This window comes from Carcharhinus amblyrhynchos, chromosome 1 (genome assembly GCF_965287045.1).
Source record: "Carcharhinus amblyrhynchos chromosome 1, sCarAmb.v2.hapA, whole genome shotgun sequence".
Lineage (NCBI taxonomy): Eukaryota > Metazoa > Chordata > Chondrichthyes > Carcharhiniformes > Carcharhinidae > Carcharhinus > Carcharhinus amblyrhynchos.
This window is the reverse complement of record NC_137324.1, coordinates 130,248,778-130,269,155: the sequence shown is the minus strand read 5'-3', so window position 1 is coordinate 130,269,155 and position 20,378 is coordinate 130,248,778. Positions and strand designations below refer to the sequence as shown.

Genomic DNA, 20,378 nt, shown 5'->3' with positions numbered 1-20,378 from the left:
ACAGCATTAGATCACATAATGAGGAACTCAAAAAATGTGCAGTATTTAAAATGCTAATGTTAGTTCTGACATCTTGACTATTCAAACTTCAATGTATTTGGCATGTTGTTTTAAAATGGTATCTGTTACAAACTTTAAAATGAAAAGCATGTTTTAAAATTTTTTTGAAAATGAGATCTTTTGTGCTATTGTAATTGTAACTGTAACACTTAGGTTTTGAACAGGCTAAAATAGCTGTGGGAATTAAAGAAAAAACATGGTTATGCATATCATGCAATATTGAATTTTCAAAATTTGATTTCCTGTATTGCCGTATCAAATTATCAGTGCTCTACTGTCTGAAGTATTTACTTCATCCAAATTCTTCTGTAAAATGGATCATTCCAATGTATCAAAGGTGCGAGTAATACATACTTCATTAAGTACCTAATGTGTTCTGCATTTAGATGCATGGGTCCCTAACAGTTTGTAGAATTGATTGTGAAGTAAGGATTGCTCAGCTAGTATTTTCATACATTAAAGAAAATGCTATGCATCTGTCCACAGAAGTGTGCAAACTAGCCAGGTTCGTTAGTTGCAGAATATTTCCCTTGTGAAGAAGAGATTCCTAACTAGTTAATAAGTCATAAGCAGCCTTTCAAAGGACAGGAGATCAGTTAGGAGTTAAATGATTCTTGACAAGCCAACAAGAACAGTTTACACATATGTGAATGTAGTAAGAGAATGAAAACTAGAAGTTATGATTTCAAAACAGATATATTGATATTTTAAATGTGTTTTAAATACAATGTTCACTTTAGCCAAGCAAAGCTACCAAAAGGCATAGTGGCAAATATTAATAGCTTAAACCCAGAGGTCTGAGAACCAGCTAGTCACCAGTAATCATATCGGGAGGATTCCCATTAAAGAACATACTTTGCAATATTAATGAATAAGTATATTCACTGTCCAGACACAAGGATAGCTATGCCCCTTCGTGCAGAATCACATGACTATTCAGCTTGGCAGTGAGCCAGTGGGAGTGTCCACTTTGACGTTACAGTAGCATCTGCTATTACCAGGCAGGAGGGAAATTGTTAGAGCCAAGAAGGGGAGCAATGTCTGGACTTGTTGGACAAATAAAACATCATCATGCTGTTAATTATCATATGGTTGGCTGAGGTACTTGACAGATTTGTATTGAGGTATGATTAGCTTAAAATTAATTTCATTCAGCAGTGAAAGGTGGAGTTATTGATCAGGAAAAACCTTAATTGATCTGTATTTGACTATGGAAGTTAAATCTTTTAGAATGGTTTTGTCGTGCCAATCCCAGAGCGACTTAACCCTTTTGAGAGTCTCCAGTTAGCCGTATGTTTGTTTGTTCTATATTTTGTTTGTAAAATAAATTTACGTCTTTGCACAGATATATTTACCTTGCAAGTTTTGAATTGTCTAAGTTAAGACACAATTGACCACCTTCAAATTTCCCTACATGTCGTGTCTCAATGCCTTCCCTCACTGGAAAGGTCACTAGCAGAGATTAGTTGTGAGTAAACCTAATGAAGGCCACTTCAAAATAATGCAGCAATGCACATTTGACTGTGAAATTATCATTTACTGCTCTATCTTGTCAAATTTATTCATTTAAAGCATAATTGGAAGCAACTATACTTGCATGGGAATTACTGATGCAGCTCATGACTAGCATGAATTTTAAAATCAGGCACAGTTTTATGGAGATGATTGTCTCATTGTTTAGCCTGTTGTGTTGTAACTCACTAATTCTGAAAGTTGAATCATAAGCAGTTTTTTCCCCCCCAAGCTTTAATTAAAATGGCTAAAATTCTTTTTGCTAATTTTCTCAAAGTGAAACTATGAAGGCAAATATTAATCTCTCCAATTTTATTTTGATGCACTGTCATATTGAAACTTGCTGCAAATTTAATGTATTACAAAGGCACCTGTATTAATGGAGTACTATGGTTCTCTTGCATTGAACAAGACAGTTGACAGTTCTGCAAAATATTGCCCTTTAATTACATTAACTAAATGCTGTTTGATATATTGGGCATCTAAGGCATTATTGTCAGGTTGAACTTAAGATAAAACATTTACATTAGATATTGTCTACAGCTTTATTTATTGTCACTGTCTTCTCTTTCAGCTTGACAAATGGGCCTCATGCAAGCATCTTGCATTTTAAACCTCTGCTGTTGGATTTTGGTTTACAGTAAGTGTTTTTATTAATAGTCACAATGCCTCCAGTGCTGTATGTCTGGTGCAGCCAAAATGGTGATTGCCATCCATGCCTTTGGGTGAAGTGAAATATAGCTTGAGTAAGAACTATATTATGAAAGGAGTGATTTTAGATTAATCCTGCAGAATGTGTGCAAAATGTGAATGTTGCAATCATGGTTTATTTTGATCCATATATTGCTTGACTAAATTCCACATTTAAAATAAAATCTTCTTTGGACCAGTGAGTCTTAGAATAATAGAATCCCTACATTGCAGAAAGAGGCCATTCAGCGCATCAAGTCTGCACTGACAATCCCACCCAGGCCCTATCCCAGTATTTATCCTGCTAATTCCCCCTGACACTAATGGGCAATTTAGCATGACCAATCAACCTAACTGGAAATCTTTGAAGTGTGAGAGAAAACTGGAGCAACCGAAGGAAACCCATGCAGACACTAGAACATGCCAACTCCACACAGGAATTCACCCGAGGCCTGAATTGAACCTGGGTCCATGGCGCTGAGACAGCAGTGCTAACCACTGCGCTGCCCTAATGGATCAGCAGTCATCTTACTGAATAGTGGAGCAGCTTGAGGTGTGAAGAGGCCTATTCCTGCTCCTGTTTCATATGTTAGTATTTATACACAGCGATGTTCTTTTCCATGCTATTCAACCTGGATGGACTGCTCGTGGCCAGGGATCTTTTTATATTCATCAGAGGGATCAGAAGGGGCTTCAATTTGACATCTCATCCAAAAGGTGGTATTTATGACATTATAAAATTCCATCAACATTGCGCTGGAGTGTCATCTTAGATTTATGTGCTCAGGTGTCTTAAGAGTGGGATTTGAACCCATAACCTTCCTACTCTGTAGCAAGAGTGCCACCAACTGAACCATGGTTATTATTGCTTGTAGAAGATGAGTCTGCAACAACATTTCATCAGCATTTATGTTGCTACAGTTACTGGAAACTTGCCCCTTTCAGTTTGGTCTCTGAGTCTCTTGATAGCAAGGGCTACTTCATTTACTTCAAAATGCTACTCAAGCTGGGGCTGCCACCATGGCAGTGCATTTAAGGGTATTAATTTTTGTAAGGGAGGAAAAGTACTTATTTAGTGGTGTTGAGAAATAACTTTGAAGAGTATCTTTTTAGTCTTAGGCTCAGTATAGTCTTTATAATGTGTTAAATGCTGTTAATTCTCAAGTCTTTGAATGGAAATCAAATCGATATGATTAAATTCCTTAAAATTTTAAGCATCTACTCTTCTGAATTTTCTAGCTAAAATAATAGTTCTAAGTGCTTAACAGAAAATGTTAATTTGTCCAAAGTGGTTATATGATTTATTTAAATCGAGAAATGGCATTTTTTAAGTCAGGGAGACTGACATTTTCCAGAAACTAATTGAGGAGAAATCTCAAATCAGCTCAATTGTTTTGGGGAGGCTTTAGGAGGGGAGAAGTGGAATGAGAGAAAGAGGCTATATTCATAGAAATCTAAAAATCCTAATTAAACTATTAAAATGCAACATGGATCTTATGTTGCGGTAATAACATGTTAATAATTCACTTTCATCCGCAACCTAGATTATGAACAATCAACTTTTTATTTGAAATCAACTTGAATTTAGAATAAAGAACAAAGAAAGTTACCACATAGGAACAGGCCCTTTGGCCCTCCAAGCCTGCACAGACCGTGCTGCCTGTCTGAACTAAAACCCTCTACCCTTCTGGGGACCATATCCCTCTATTCCCATCCTATTCATGTATTTGTCAAGACATCTCTTAAAAGTTACTATTGTATCTGCTTCCACTACCTCTCCCGGCAGTGAGTTCCAGGCACCCTTTGAATTTGATTTGATTTATTATTGTCACGTATTAGCATACAGTGAAAAGTTCTTGTGTGCTGTACAGGCAAAACATACCATTCATAGAGAAGGAAACGAGAAGGTGCAGAATGTTGTGTTACAGTCATAGCTAGGGTAGAGAAATATCAACTTAATGCAAGGTAAGATTCAAAAGTCTGACAGCAGCAAGGAAGAAGCTGTTATTGAGTTGGTTGGTACGTGACCTCAGACTTTTGTATCTTTTCCCTGAAAGAAGAAGATGGAAGAGAGAATGGCCGGGGTGCGTGGAGTCCTTAACTATGCTGGCTGCTTTGCAGAGGCAGCGGAAAGTGTAGACAGAGTTAATGAACGGGAAGCTGGTTTGCGTGATTGATTGATTGGGCTACATTCATGACCTTTTGTCGTTCATTGCGGTCTTGAGCAGAGCAGAAGCCATACCAAGCTGTGGTACAACCAGAAAGAATGCTTTCTATGACGCTTCTGTAAAAGTTGGTGAGAGTCATAGTTGACACACCAAATTTCCTTAATCTTCTGAGGAAGTAGAGGTGTTGGTGGGTTTTCTTAATTGTAGTGTCAGCATAGGGGGGATTAGGACAGTTGTTGGTGATCGGGACACCTAAAAACTTGAAGCTCTGAACCCTTTCTACTTCGTCCCCATTGATGTAGAAGGGCTTGTTCCCCTTTACGCTTCCTGACGTCGATGACAGTCTCTTTAGTTTTGTTGGCATTGAGGGAGAGATTATTGTTGCCGCACCAGTTCACCAGTTTCTCGATCTCATTCCTGTACTCTGTCTCGTCATTGTTTGAGCTCCAATCTGCTTTGGTGGTGTTGTCAATAAACTTGAAAATCGAATTGGAGGGGAATTTGGCTGCACAGTCATAGGTGTATAAGGAGTATGGTAGGGAGCTGAGAACACAGCCTTGTGGGGCACTGATGTTGAGGATGATCGTGGAGGTGGTGTTGCCTATCCTTGCTGATTGTGGTCAGTGAGTTAGGAAGTTCAGGATCCAGTCACAGGGACGTGCCGAGGCCCAGGCCACAGAGCTTGGAGATGAGTTTTGTAGGAATAATGGTGTTAAAGGAGTCTGACATGGGTGTCCTTGCTACCTAGGTGTTCCACAGTTAAGTGCAGGTCCAGGGAAATGGTATGTTCTGTGGATCTGTTGCAGCGATAGGCACTGTAGTGGATCCAGGTAGGCCAGGAGACTGGAATTGATTCATGCCATGACTAGCCTTTCGAAGCACTTCATAATGATGGATATCAGGACCACCGGCTGATAGTCATTAAGACACACTGCTTGGTTTTTCTTAGATACCAGTTTGATGGTCATCTGAAATAGATAGAGACCTCCGATTGCTGTAAAGAAAGGTTGAAGATGTGAATAATCCTGCCAGCTGATTGGCACAGGATCTGAGAGCACGTCTGGGTATCCCATCTGGATCAGTTACAACCCTTGAAGGGTTGACCTTCAAGAAAACGGTTCTGACACCTGCAGTGGTGATCCCAATACAGGTTCTTCCAGGGTGGCCATGCTGTTGCTGACCTCTTGCTCAGAACGTGTGTAGAATGCATTGAGCTGACCAAGGAGGGGTGCGTTGGAGCTGACGATTTTACATGCCTTCATCTTGTAGCCTGTTATGTCTTGCAGACCTTGCTGTAATTGGCGGGGGTCTGTGTGGCTAGCCTAGGACTCTAGCTTGGTCCAATATTGTTTTTTGGCATCTTTGGATCTACCATCCCCTGTATATAAAAAAAAAACTTGCCTCTTGCATCTCCTTTAAACCTTGCCCCTCGCACCTTAAACCTATGGCCCCTAGTAATGAACTGTTCCACCTTGGGAAAATGCTTCTGACTATCCACTCTGTCCATGCCCTTTATGATCTTGTAGACTTCTGTAAGGTCAAGTTGTGAGAATTTGATAACACAAATAGAAAGAGGGTGAGGTTTATATGTTGATCTGGCATATAAAATAATCCCACTATTAGTTGTCATTATCGTTAAATAATATATAGTTATATAAAAATAGTTGTCACTTTTTTTTCAACCTATGTTAATGATCTGGATGAAGGGACCGACAGTCAAATTTGCTGATGATACAAAAATAAGTTGCAAAGCAAGTTATGAAAATACAAGAGCCTGAAAATGGATCAGCTTTGGTACTTGAGAATCATCTCTCCTGAACAAAATCACCTTCTTCTCCATTCATTAAATTGGATACTCTGCATTTTTTTGTTATTTGATTGACAATTTGTACATCGCATCCCATGACAGATCGCAGCACAAGATTGGTCCAGCTCATAAGGCGACCCCATTTCTTTGATGCCAAAAATTATGTTTAAGACTATATTTGACATAAAAGCTGACACCCCTTTTCTGCTGACTAATGCTATAGTCACATTAGGAGTCAGATGCAATTTTTCACTTCAGATGCATGTTTTAAGCAGGTGATTATAGACCACATTGCCAAGAAGATGCGTGGGTCTTTTAAGACAATTCTGCACTGAGCAAACTATGTGTGGCAAATACAAACTGAAATGGACTCTGGAAAAAAGAATGAAGTACAACATTTTTCAAGCTAAAAGTTGTTGACGTTTGCTAACTTGTGCAGCAGTTAGGGAATTTCATGTTCATTTAAAAAAAACTGGTACAAGAATGGAAGATGGAACGTGCCCTGAAAAAGATGTTCCAGACTAAGCTCAATGAGAACAGGAACCAGTCACTGGCCAGATCTTGTGTAGCATGTGTACGTATGGCCAGAATGGTTACTTTATCATCAGAAATGCAATGTGCATATGTTCTCATAAGTGGGCAAAATCAAACCAAGCCCAGTTAAAACTTAAGAGCAGACTATTTGGTGTAACTACTTGATAGAATGAAAATGTGCATTGTTGCGGCAGATGACCAAGATCACTTGGATACTACCAAAAGGATGGCACAATGGTTAGCACTGCTACCTCACTGTGCCAGGGACCCAGATTTGATTCCTGGCTTGGGTCACTGTCTGTGTGGAGTTTGCATGTTCTCCCCGTGTCTGTGTAGGTTTCCTTTGGGTGCTCCAGTTTCCTCCCAGAGTCTGAAAGATGGGCTGGTTAAGTGAATTGACCATGCTAAATTCTCCTTCAGTGTATCCAAACAGGCACAATGTGGCAACTAGGAGATTTTCACTAACTTAATTGCAGTGCTAATGTAAGTCTACTTGTGACACTAATAGATAAACTTTAATAAACTTAAAAAATATCTGCCAAAATGACCAATTTCCAGCAGTTCATCAGGCAGCGGCAAAAACCTTCACAAAGTATGGAAATATGTGTGCTGCTCTTTTTGATATTTTGTATGGTTTTAGCAACAAATCATGGGATGCAATGTACAAATGTCAGTCAGATCATTCAAAAAATGTGGGATTTCCAACTCAATGAATGGAGAAGAAGATTTTTTTCTCTGGAAAGATGATTAAGTGTCAAAACTGATCCAGAGTGGGATCCTTATGATTTTGTCAGCGTCAAAGTGATTCAGAATTAATTTGATAAACACTTTGCATTGGATGCTGAAGGTAAGTTTGATGGTTTATAAAACATCTTGATTGTGGTTAAAGATATCCTTGCAGAATTAATTATGTGCTACATTGATTTAATTTGAATTACTGGTGTTATTTTGAAACATTCCAAAATGACAACTACTACACCAGCACTGGCATTTCACATTTTATATTTGACATATGTGTCGACTGGTGTTTTTGAAGGATTTTTCAAAGGTTCAAAGAGCACAGGACTTAGGAGTGCTGCAAGACAATTCAGCCCTTCAAACCTGCTTCATTCAATAAGATCATGGCTGCTCTGGTTGTGGTCTTAACCTTGCTTTGCTGTCTGCCCTCCATGATCCCTCACTACCTCTTTCAAAAATCTGTATCTCAAATGTTACATGGTTGAGCATGTAAGGAAAGGTGACCTATTGTCAGTGCTTTGTCTTCTACTAATGGCTCATTCTTGTTTTTATTTCCATTCCTCCCCTCAAAGCCTCTCATTATCTTGGAAGGTTTACTATTTGAGAAATCAGAGAAATTTTGTGGACTAGTGGCCCATATACTAACATGTTTGCTTGTTGAATGGCAAATAAACTTCAGTCAAATTGTTAAACAATGATAGTTTACAACAATGACACGATGAATCAAGTGTGTTGGCATAGTGGATATTGCATGGTGGGCAGTCTGCTTGTCACCTGTTGCTTTCCACTCTCGCCACTAGCTAGCAGTATAACTATTGTGAAAAGAAAGCCATGTGCCAGTGCATCAGCAATCTCTATATTGTGCCTGTCCATGGCAGCATACAAAAATGGATCTCTGTCAGACCCAGTCTAAACAACACAAGATTCTGAGGTCCACCCCACCCAGACCTGTAGCATAGAGGCCCATCGGCATGTGGTTATGCCCACGTACCCAAGGACCAGACCCTTAGTTGTAGACAGCCTCACTATTTCGTCGGTGTCTCAGGAGAGAAAAAGGCTAAGGGATTAAACCCTGTGAGAATCCAGAATGGAATCCCTTAGGCAGTAATCTGCCGTCTGTCTAGCAGCTTTCTGGCAACTTCTGCAACAGAACTGGCACTAAACACTGTTGCTTTCATCCTTTCCTTTGGGCAATACTAGCAATTTGGAGAGGAGAACCCTGATGCTTGGGCATCTCAGGATTTCCATACTATTTGCTCTGGCCTGCAGACAGGAGAACACATTCTACCTTCTTGGTTTATGTTGCTATAACATGGGAAGAAGCAGTTACCAGTAATAATCTCTTGCTCGATTGGCAGAGAGCACTAACACCAGTGGTCACTTCCAACAGTGGGAAAGATCATTTGCGTCTCATTGGATAGTTACTACCTACCTCAAGCTGGCCAGACCCCAGGCAGTTTGGTGCTAGGTTGCCACATCCTGCTTGCTTCAGTGGTGCTTTGTGTATAGTAGTTATCTCTTGACAGGCAGGTTGCTGCTCTGTGCACTAAAATGCACTCAATAAAGAGCAGGCCAGTCTTTTGCATTGCAAGCATTCTGACTTTACTGACCACCTTCTGCGGGTTGATGCACGCACAACACCAATGATTGAACCTTGTAAATTCTTTATCGATGTGAACATTCCTGCATTGCAATAAACTAAGTGGGTTCCTTTAAAGAGAAGCACTACACAGCTTTAAAAAAAACTCTACTCATGGGATTGATTCCCCACCACCACCACGCATAGAAATATCTGAGAGACTTCTTGAATTGCGCTTGTTGACAAATGAAAGTCCATAAATGTGCGGGTTAGGCTAAGTTAGTCCTTACCGTTAGGGGATGTCAGGCGGGTTAGTAGGATGAATATGAGGTTATGGGGTCAGGGCCAGGGTGCGATTGTTGTTGGTGCAGCCTTGATGGGTTGAATGGTCTCTTTCTGCACTGTAGGTATTCTATGATTGTAAGTGCGGGCCCAGTTAATCTTGTGCCTCTATGCCTCAACGCTCATCTCCATACCAGATCTCAAAGGTCAATTCAGAGAGGACTTGACACTGCTAGAAGCAGAATTCCCAGCACCGAGGGACTATATCTTTTAGGGGATTTCAGTATAAGAGTGAGTACTAACATAGAATACCAATAACTGTGCAACACCATCCATAACTATGGGTAGCACAGTGGTTAACACTGCTGCCTCAGTGCCAGAAACCCGGGTTCAATTTGGGCCTTGGGTGAGATGTCTGTGTGGAGTTTGCACGTTCTCCCTGTGTCGGGTGGAGTTTGCACGTTCTCCCTGTGTCGGGTGGAGTTTGCACGTTCTCCCTGTGTCGGGTGGAGTTTGCACGTTCTCCCTGTGTCGGGTGGAGTTTGCACGTTCTCCCTGTGTCGGGTGGAGTTTGCACGTTCTCCCTGTGTCGGGTGGAGTTTGCACGTTCTCCCTGTGTCGGGTGGAGTTTGCACGTTCTCCCTGTGTCGGGTGGAGTTTGCACGTTCTCCCTGTGTCGGGTGGAGTTTGCACGTTCTCCCTGTGTCGGGTGGAGTTTGCACGTTCTCCCTGTGTCGGGTGGAGTTTGCACGTTCTCCCTGTGTCGGGTGGAGTTTCGCTCCGTGCTCCGTCCTCCGTGCTCCTGGGTGAATTTCTCCTTGGTGTCAGGCTTAGCAGGCTAAATATGTGGGGTTACAGGGATAGGTCCTGGATGGTGCAGGCTCAATGGGCTGAGCGGTCGTCTTCTGTACTGTAATGATACCGTCATTTGGTTCTATGATTCTGCACTCACTGTGTAAAGGAAAGAAATGCTGATTGGATGGAAATAAAGCCAGTTACTGCAACCAAGAGGTAGCCCTCATGAACTCCCAGGAAATAGAACAAAGAACAATACAGCACAGGAACAGGCCCTTTGGCCCTCCAAGCATGGGCCCAACTAGACCATTTGTTTGTATCCCTCTATTCCTAGTCTGTTCATGTGGCTACCTAGATAAGTCTTAAATGATCCCAGTGTGTCCTCAACCATCTTACTTGGCGGTGCATTCCAGGCCCCCACCATCCTCTGCGTAAAATACGTCCCTCTGACATCTTTGAACCTTGAACTTGTGACCCCTTGTGTTCGTCACCTCCGACCTGGGAAAAAGCTTCCCACTGTTCACCCTATCTATGCCTTTCATAATTTTATACACCTCTATTAGGTCACCCCTTATTGTCCATCTTTCCAGGGAGAACAACCCCAGTTTACCCAATCTCTCCTCATAGCTAAGACCCTCCATACCAGGCAACATCCTGGTAAACTTTTTCTGTACTCTCTCTAAAGCCTCCACGTCCTTTTGGTAGTGTGGCAACCAGAACTGGATGCAGTATTCCAAATGTGGCTTAACCAACGTTCTACATAGCTGCAACATCATATGCCAACTTTTATACTCTATGCCCTGTCCAATAAAGGCAAGCATGCCATATGCCTTCTTCACCATCCTCTCCACCTGTGCTGCCACCTTTTAAGGATCTGTGGACTTGCACACCCAGATCCCTCTGTGTGTCTATACTCCTGATGGTTCTGCCATTTACTGTATGGCTCCCCCCTACATTAGATCTACCGAAATGCATCACTTCGCATTTATCTGGATTAAATTCCATCTGCCATTTCTCCACCCAATTTCCTAGCCGATCTATACCTGCTCTATTCTCTGACAATGTTCATCACTATCTGCGACTCCAGCAATCGTTATGTCGTCCGCAAACTTACTGATCACATCAGCTACATCTTCCAAACGATTTATATAGATCACAGACAGCAGAGGTCCCACAACAGAGCCCTGCAGAACACTACTAGTCACAGACCTCCAACCGGAAAAAGACCCCTCCACTGCTACCCTCTGTCTTCTGTGGCCAAGCCAGTTCTCCATCCATCTGGCTAGCTCACCTTTTATCCCGTGAGAGTTAACCTTTTGCACCAGCCTGCCATGAGGGACCTTGTCAAACGCTTTACTAAAATCCATATAGACGACATCCACAGCCCTTCCCTCATCAATTTTTATCACCTCAAAAACTCAACCAATAACGCATAAATGCGCTCAGAGTCAAGTCACAGCAAACTCCCTAGCACTGCATCAATTGATATTTCTTGAAATTCTGCAACAGCAAACAATCTGCTGCTAGGGTGCTAAATGGCTGCGTAAAGGAATAAAGAAAGCAACAGGCCCAACAACAACCAAATCAGCCCTCTTGAAGATAGGACAGGGTTGACCATCATTGAACCTAGCAAGCAGATGGAAAGGTGTGTATAGCACTGTGTCAAGCACGTTGAAGAAGCTCAGCGTCATTCCAGAGTTTTGTGTTGGAAGAGCTGATCAGCAAGCCCACCATAGTGGAGCTCAACCTGCCCATTGACTGTTTTGCCAGTGGTAAAACCCCAGGAAACGATACCATTCTGCCTGAAATCATTGAAAGTGGAAAGCCAGTGCTGCTGCTCCATCTCCATGTATCTGTCTTTCTGCTGGAAGGAAAGATTTATGCCTCAAGACATACAGGATGCAAAAATAGTCACTTGTATAAGAACAAGGGGGTTTGAAGTGACTGCAACAATTACCGAGGTTTCTCCATGTTAAGTATTATGGGGAAGGTCTTTGTTTGCATTGCCATGACCAGATTGCAGATCCAGGCATTGCATATCGACCCTGAAAGTCACTGCCGCTTCAGAGCTGGCACTTTGATAGTTGACTTTGTCACTTCAACAGTTACAGGAGAAATACCACGAATAGCACAAACCTCGCTATCTTGTTTTCGTAGACCTCACCAAGGCCTTCAACGTGGTCAGCAAAGACAGACTCTTTAATCTGCTGCAGAAATAGGCCATGTGCTGGACCTCTGGGTGTCATTTATTTTTTCCACGAGAGCAATCACAGTTTCATCACATACAGTGGAGCATCATCGGAGGTTTTTGAGATTGGCCACAGGGTAAAGCAGGGCTGCGTCCTGGTGCCAACACTCCTTTGGCATTTTTGTCTCCATGCTGTTATGTCATTGCCACAGATGTCGTCATTTCCTGGGGTTTTGCTAATGGCAAAACAGTCGATGAACAAGCACGCTTTCAGCGACTCAAATGAAGGTTTCTACCTCCATGCTGGCACTGATGGCAAGTGGTTCAGTTTGGCAAGACTGCGTACCAAGTTCACTTGTAGTCGTTTGTAGATCAGTTCTTGGCCTGTAAGGAGTTTGAATTGACAATTGGCATCAGGAGAAGAAAAGTTTGAGCTAGGACATAAAAGGTCCACCTTTCTTCGAAATTGGCAAACCTCACAGTTTTACATGCCTTGGATCAATAGTTACCAGTAGCCTGCTCCTTGACATCAGCACCAGGATTGCCAACGCTGCAGCTGTCATGTTGAAGTTGAGAAGTTGACAACAAATTAACTGAAAATACAAAGCTCAGTGAGCACCTGGCTTGTGTTCTCAGCAGCAGTCTCCCCCTCACCCCTCAATTTTTATCCTTGAGTCAGAGGTTGACTGGGTCATGTGAGCCAAGTAGGTGATGGCTGTAATCCCGATGCATGGGAAGTTCTTGCTACTAACTGTAGTGCCTGGAGATGAGCAGTCGGGAAGGACATGGAAAACGCAGAGGGTAAAAGTAATACCAGTAGGTGGAAAACCAGCCATCCTGAGCCTTGGGCCAACACTCTTTACCCATGCCAGCTGCAGAAATGACAGGGATTCATGAATTATCCTTCACTACAACAGACTATGTTGAATCCAGAATTGATATACTTCCTGGGCAAAATACACTGTCTTCTGTGATGGACAGATGCCAATAACTTAAATCATTTTCAGAGCCTACAAAGCAGCTTTTCATTTTGTTTGCATTGCTGTGATTTTTGTATGGCCTGCATTAACTGAAAAATTAACATAAAAATCATTCCCTCCCTGTTTGCTAGTTATTTTTCAAAATCATCAACATTGTTGAATGTTTATGTGGCTGATCAAAATGTTCATGTTTAAGGCATCCAGTAAAACAAAATGCATTGTACTTCAAGTTCAGATAATAAAGATTGCAAAGCAGTAATGTTAATTGTACAAATACATTGATTTAGCTTGCATAAAATATCAAGCCCTTGGGTTGAAGATCTAAACATGTATTCTGGGGGCTTTTTTTCCTACAATGCAACACTAAGTGAGTTCTCTTAGAAGAGTGCTGTTTTGGCTTAAATGATACATTAAGTGCAGCCTGCCCAAATGGATGTCAAAATATCCCATAGCACAACGGAGTATTTTTCTGACATTCCAGAAGCAGCACATAAAGCAGAATATCTGATTATTCATTTCATTGCCGTTCTTGGGACTTTGTGCGCAAATTGGGTTCTGTGTTTTGCTGACAATGCCAGCTTGAATTTTACTTGAGTGCTTTGGGATATCACGAGGACATGAAATGTACTGTATAAATTAATGCAAGTCTCTGTTAAACAAGTCTTGCCTGTTTTGCAGGGATTAGAAACCATTATCTATTTTATCTGAGCTTTCTAATTACTCAAGATTGTTTCAGATCATCATTCTAAAAAGTGAAGCATGACAAAATATAATTATGTCCATAATGCAATAGGCCACTTTTGAATGAGGAGGTGTGGGGAGGTGCAGTTGGGTTGTGATTTTGGGAGACTTTCGACTTGACTTGCTGGACTAAGCAACCTAGTGAGTTTAGATCATTTGCCTGTCACCTGATGACTGATTCTTATTCCATTCAACAATAGAAATGAAAATGAAATGGATTCTGCAATGGTTGCCTCATGCATTTCCTGCTTTTACTTTTCAGTTCAGGTTCTGATGAAAAGTTATGAAATGTTAACTCTATCTCTTTCACCACAGAAGACCAACTGAGTATTTCATGTCCTTGCAACTTTTTGTAGCTAAAATTTTCAATTCTTAGCAGCATACTCATAAATCTGCTCTTTGACTCTCCAGTGGAATCACATCCTTTCTTTTAATTTGGCAACCAGAACAGTATACAGTACTCCAGTTCTGGCCAACTAGTATTTTATATAGTTATAGCACACCCTTCCGGTTCCTATACTCTTTAAGTCTGGGCTAATTAAAGAATATTGTGAATGCCTTCTTAACCACTGCTTGTCCTGCTACCTTCAAGGATATGTGGACGTACACTGCGAGATCCTTCTGTTCTTCTACTCTTTGTATAGTTCCATTTGTGCATTCCCTTTCCCTGTTTGCTCTCCCCAAATGCCCATACGTCTCCTGATTGATTCCATTTGCCAAGCTGACCAGTTCATTGCTGGCTTCCTGTAGTCTACATGGTTTCATTAGCCTCCCAAAGAGCTTTACAGGAAATTTAAGTAATTGTGAAATGTGGTCACTGTTGTAGGGAAATGCAGCAGCCAATGGAGTAATATTTTGATGTGTGTTTGGTTTAATTACTTGCATTTTCTGTTGTATTCAGGACCAACAACCTAACTTTAATCAATTCCTTGTTTTTTTTCTTTTCTCCAGGCCAGTTGGGCAGCCAAGGGTTAAAGAATTTTTTATACAGAACCCAAGCTGGGGGTTGCCAGTCATATTAATTTCAGTGTTTACATTGAGTAGACATTTCCATATACCTCCTGTAGATAATATGGTAAGTATTCACAAGCCTGCTGACAGCTTAGGCAAATAGTGATACCCTTGTAACTTTTGCCAGCATTTTGATGGAAGAAATAAAATCTGTTTTGTCAATGGTTCATGAACAAATGGATATTGTCCAAAAATAGTCCTGTGATGATGAATGGTCAAAACTCAGTCTAGACTTTCAGCGATGAAGGCTTATTGAAGACATTAATATGCAATTGTTTCAAGGAACTGTTCATTTTTAGTAACTCATTGGACTGCAGCTTCTTATATCAAAACATCACTGTGGTGAAATTGTGGCCTACGTGAGAGTTGATTGTGGCAAATCCACATTTGTTATAATGAATGAATAAATTAATGTGTTTTAAAACAAACTTTGGCATTCTTAGAAAAGTGCAAAAATGTAAATGTTTGCAATATTGCTGTTAAAATCTTAATGCCCTGAGATACTACTTTTGGACAACATCAGCTCTTATTGTGACAGCCAAATATTCACATTGGCGAAAATTTAACTGTGACATTGGTTCCTCAGCACTGTGTGATTGGTGCAAAGTAACTTTGCCACAGTTCTGCAGCAAAGAAAAACCTAAATAAGATTACTTCCTGAAATGCCAGACATCTTAAGACTGGAGGATAGAACAGAGCCTTAGTTTAGTGTTCAACATAATAAATCTGTTGTATAACTGTGGAAATGTACATGTTGTGCTGTGTTTGTGATCCTAAACAACCTATTGGAAAAATGACACATTGAGCAGCTGTTGTGTTGGAAAATAAGTTGAGTTGTCTTTGTAAAAGCTTTGGGGAAAAACCTGTTCCTCAAGGTGTCTGCTATTGACAGTAGCTCAGGGAGAAAGTTGTTTGGAGCAGGTATAACACAAATTGTAATCTAATAGTGCAAGATGTGAGTGAAATAATGGCCTTTCATTCTGCTGCAGTAATAACATTTTTAGTAGGCATAACCTCAGCAGCAGCATTTAATCCAGGTGTCAGGCATTATTGTGTGAAGGAGGTGTGTATATAAAGACTGTAATTATCTTCAGAAAAATTTAACATTTCATATTTGCTCCCCTCCAGGTAATTCCAGCAGGAGGAAATATTCTATTTAGAGTTGTCTTCCTACCCATGGAAGAAGGCAATGTAAAAAATTCTTTATTTATAAACACTTCTACCCATGGGGCTCTTTCATATCAGGTTAGTATCGAGACTTAATTCTAGAGCATTCTCTGTGAAAATCCATTGCAAAATGCACACACTAGACAACAGGTGTATCTAGTGAATTGAACAGTATCGTAATGCAGCACAAAGCATGCCCATTTTGTACAGCGCTTTAAAGTTTATTCTGGAGAAAGAGACTGAAATGAAAAAAGAATAAAATGATCTACTTCACTTTACTTCAGCACCTAATGAAGTTAATGTGCAAGTCTGTTGGTAAATGTAATTTGGATTTCATGGGAGAGTTTTGCCTTTTGTCACTCATACCTCTTGGCAGTTGTTAGCCGAATCTGGTCATTCACAGTTGTTCATGAGCTTTTTTTTCTGTCTCTTTTCTGTCATCTGTGTTGTCTGTACTGATTTTTGAGGTTGAACTTGTATAAACTCAAATTGAAGATTATACCTATGCTGTTACATGTGCTTATCTTAAATACACCTTAATGTTAAAATAATTGATAGAGGATTTAAACTAATTTTACAGGGAATAGGAACCAGGATATTGTATTAGAAAGGAGAAACAAGGTGCACAAAGAATTGGTGGAATCTGATAGAGGTAGAGTAAGAACTAGTAATGTATTGTGTGGGGTCAGACTAAGAAAGAATACAGTAAGATCTATTTTAAGTTTACGCTGCATGCATGTAAACACCTGAAGTGTGATACTAAGGTTCATGAGCTGCAGGGGTAAATACACATGGAGATATGATGTTGTGGCATTAACTGAGATCAGTGGTAGGATTGGGTACTCAATATTCCTGGATACAAGGTGTTCAGGAACAATGGGAAATGAAAGAAAAGAGGTACTGTTCAAAGAGGAGATTAATACAATGCTGGAGAGAAAAGGTATCCTAGAGGGGTCAAGGACAGAATCTGTTTGGTTAGAGTTAAGGAATAGAGGTGCCATTACACCATTGAGTGTATTCTATGGGTCACCAGCCAGTGGGAAATTGATGAAGGAACAAATTAGCAAGGTAATTAGAGATACAAGAACCATGGAGTATTGTTAATTTGATAATATTAACAATGAATTATCATATAGAATGGGGTAGCAATAGTGTAAATTACAGGAAGATGAATTACTGAAGAGTGTTTAGAAGAATTTTTCTTAACCAGTATGTTTCTGGCCTAAGGAGAAAGGATGCATTGTTGGGTCTGGTTCTGGAGATGACGTTGGTCAAGTGTTGGTATGGGAACATTTAGGGAACAGGGTCACATAAGGTTTAGATTAGCTATGGAAGAGGACAAGAAGCCATCTATAATTAAATACTTAACTGGCCCTCCCCTAATTTCATTGGCCTGAGAACAGATCTGTTCATTATAAATTGGAGTGAAAGATTGGCAGCTAAATCCTAAAACAAACTAATGGGTTGGCTTTTAAAGAGGATATGGGTTGGGTACGGTTAAAATGCATTCCTACAAAAGGTAGGACAAGCAAAACCAGAGATCTTTGACAAAAAGAGTAAGATGAAACAAAAAGTGTGTCAAATAGCAGGTTGATGATGCAACTAATTTGAGGCTGATTACAGAAAATTCAGAGGGGTATGAAAAGAAAATAGAGGCAAAAAGTGAGTGAGAGATGAGAATGGTAATCAACTTCCAAGCAAATCCAAAAATCTTCTATAAGCATATTGACAGGAAAAATGTTGTAAGAATAGAGGTTGGGACCAATTAGGGACCAAAAAAGGATCTATGCATTGAGGCAATATCCATGACTGAGATATAAAATGACAACTTCCATCTACTGTACCAAGAAAGAAAATGCTGCCAAAGCCATAATGAAGGAGCAGTTATGATACTGGAGGGGCTAAAATTTGATAGAGAAGAAATATTAGAAACTCTGCCAATACTTTTAGGTTAAAAGATAGTGTGATGGGATGCATTTGAGGAAACTGAGGGAAGCAAAGATGGAAATTGCAGAGGTGCTGAAACCTACCAGTACTCCTTGGATGTGGATAGTGCCGGAGGACTGGAGAATGACGACAAATGTTACAGTCCTATTTGAAAAAGAATGTAGCAATCAACCCCTGAACTACATTGCCAGAGAGTTTAATCTCAGTGGTGGGAAAGCCATTTGAATTATGCCCAGTTTATAATTTCTGAGAATTATAGAAATATTAAGGAAAGCCAGCACATATTTGTTAAAGGGAAATACTGTTTAACTACCTTCATTTGCTTTTGATAAGGTAACAGGTGATTGAGGGTATTGCAATTGATGTGATCCAAATGCTGGTCTTATGAGGAAAGGCTGAGGGACTTGAGGTTATTTTCATTGGAGAGAAGAAGGTTACGAGGTGACCTGATTGAGGCATACAAGATGATCAAAGGATTGGATAGGGTGGACAGTGAGAGCCTTTTACCTCGGATGGTGATGGCTAACACAAGGGGACATAGCTTTAAATTAAGGGCTGGCAATTATAGGACGGATGTCAGTGGTAGGCTCTTTACTCAAAGGGTGGTAAGGTTGTGGAATGCCCTGCCTGCAGCAGTTGTGGACTCGCCAACTTTAAGGGCGTTCAGATGGTCAGTGGATAGGCATATGGATAACATTAGAATAGTTTAAGTTAGAGGGTCATTAGATTGGTTCCACTGGTCGGCACAACATCGAGGGCCGAAGGGCCTGTACTGCGCTGTAATGTTCTATGTTCTAAATGGACTTCCAAAAAATGTATTGATTAAGTGCCACATAATCAACTTACCAACAAAGTTGAAGCCCATGGAATAAAAGTGGCAGTGACAGCTTTGGTATGAAACTGATTGACAAAAAACAGAGCAATAGCAGACAGTGGTTTTTCAGGAAAGTATAATTACGTTTCCCAGGTATTGGTACTCTAACCACTGCTTTTCATGATGTATATTAATGACAGACTTTGAGCAGGGCACAATTTAAAAGTTTGCAAATGACAAAAGTTGGAAGTATTTTGAGCTGTGAGTAGGGTGATGATGATTGTCAATGTTGAGGGCTGTTACAATGGTTTTCTTCTTGTATTTAAAACTAGTGTTCCCCTTAAGTAGCCCAGCAAAGTAGCAGTGGTTTTGAGATGAATTTTACTATAGCAAGCTACAGGACCCCCTGAATGTCCAGTCAGAGCATTTAGAGTGAAAGATTCGGAAATACAAAGGCAATTGAAGTCTCAGCTTTGATTACAAGTAATAGCATATACCATAAAAAGAACAGGGTTTGTCTCCATTCAATTATAAAAGGCTATATCATATGAAAGTACAGTTTTTAGAACCAATTACAATCACTGTACAGTTGCTTAATTGTAATATCCAATTGATGTAAAGTTTTTATTTGACTCAATTGAGTATTGTTTTCTGCTGTCTTTGGGCATTCCAACTATTTCTGATTATTAAAACATGGATTACTCCCTTGTCCAATGCAGATATCTGATGTAATGAGCTATGACCAGACTAATGACTTTGGTGTCTGTCTGTGAAGGCTGTTACAAAAAGACCTTTTGTTTTTCATAGTAGTTTGTGTGATTTTTAAACTTGTGACTATTTCAGTCAAGATGACAAACAGATTGGGCAGAGATGCAGCAGATTAAAGTTAATGCAGAGAAGTGTAAAGTGGTACAATTTGATGGGAAGAGTGAGAGAAGCAATATGAAACCAGGGTACATTTCTGAAGAGGATGCAGGAGCAAAAAGACCTGGTGTTTTATATGCACATATGGCAGGCCAGGTTGAGAAAATGATTAAAAAGCACTGGATTCAGGGCTTTAGAAATAGAGACGTAGAACACCTCAAGAGGACATGGGCTGGTGCAGTGGGCAGATAGGTGGCACATTAAATTTACTGCAGAGAAGTTCCAGTCTAGCCAACCTCTCCTTATAACTCAAACCATCAAGTTATGATAGCATTCTAGTAAATTTTTTCTGCACTCTTTCTAGTTTAATAATATCCTTTCTATAATAGGGTGACCAGAACTGTACACAGGACTCCAAGTGTGGCCTTACCAATGTCTTGTACAACTTCAACGAGACATTCAACTCCTGTATTCAATATTCTGACCAGTGCTGACTGCTTT

At 40.4% G+C, this 20,378-nt stretch overlaps 1 protein-coding gene across 1 annotated transcript in view; it reads left to right on the top strand.

Moving 5' to 3' along the window:
* tmem131l (transmembrane 131 like) overlaps positions 1 to 20,378 on the top strand; it is a 156,602-nt gene that overhangs the window by 67,122 nt on the left and 69,102 nt on the right. The window contains exons 4-6 of the mRNA XM_080192584.1: positions 2,147 to 2,212; positions 15,026 to 15,149; positions 16,214 to 16,330. Coding sequence (XP_080048710.1) covers positions 2,147 to 2,212; positions 15,026 to 15,149; positions 16,214 to 16,330 — 307 coding nt within the window. The remainder of the gene's footprint in view (positions 1 to 2,146; positions 2,213 to 15,025; positions 15,150 to 16,213; positions 16,331 to 20,378) is intronic.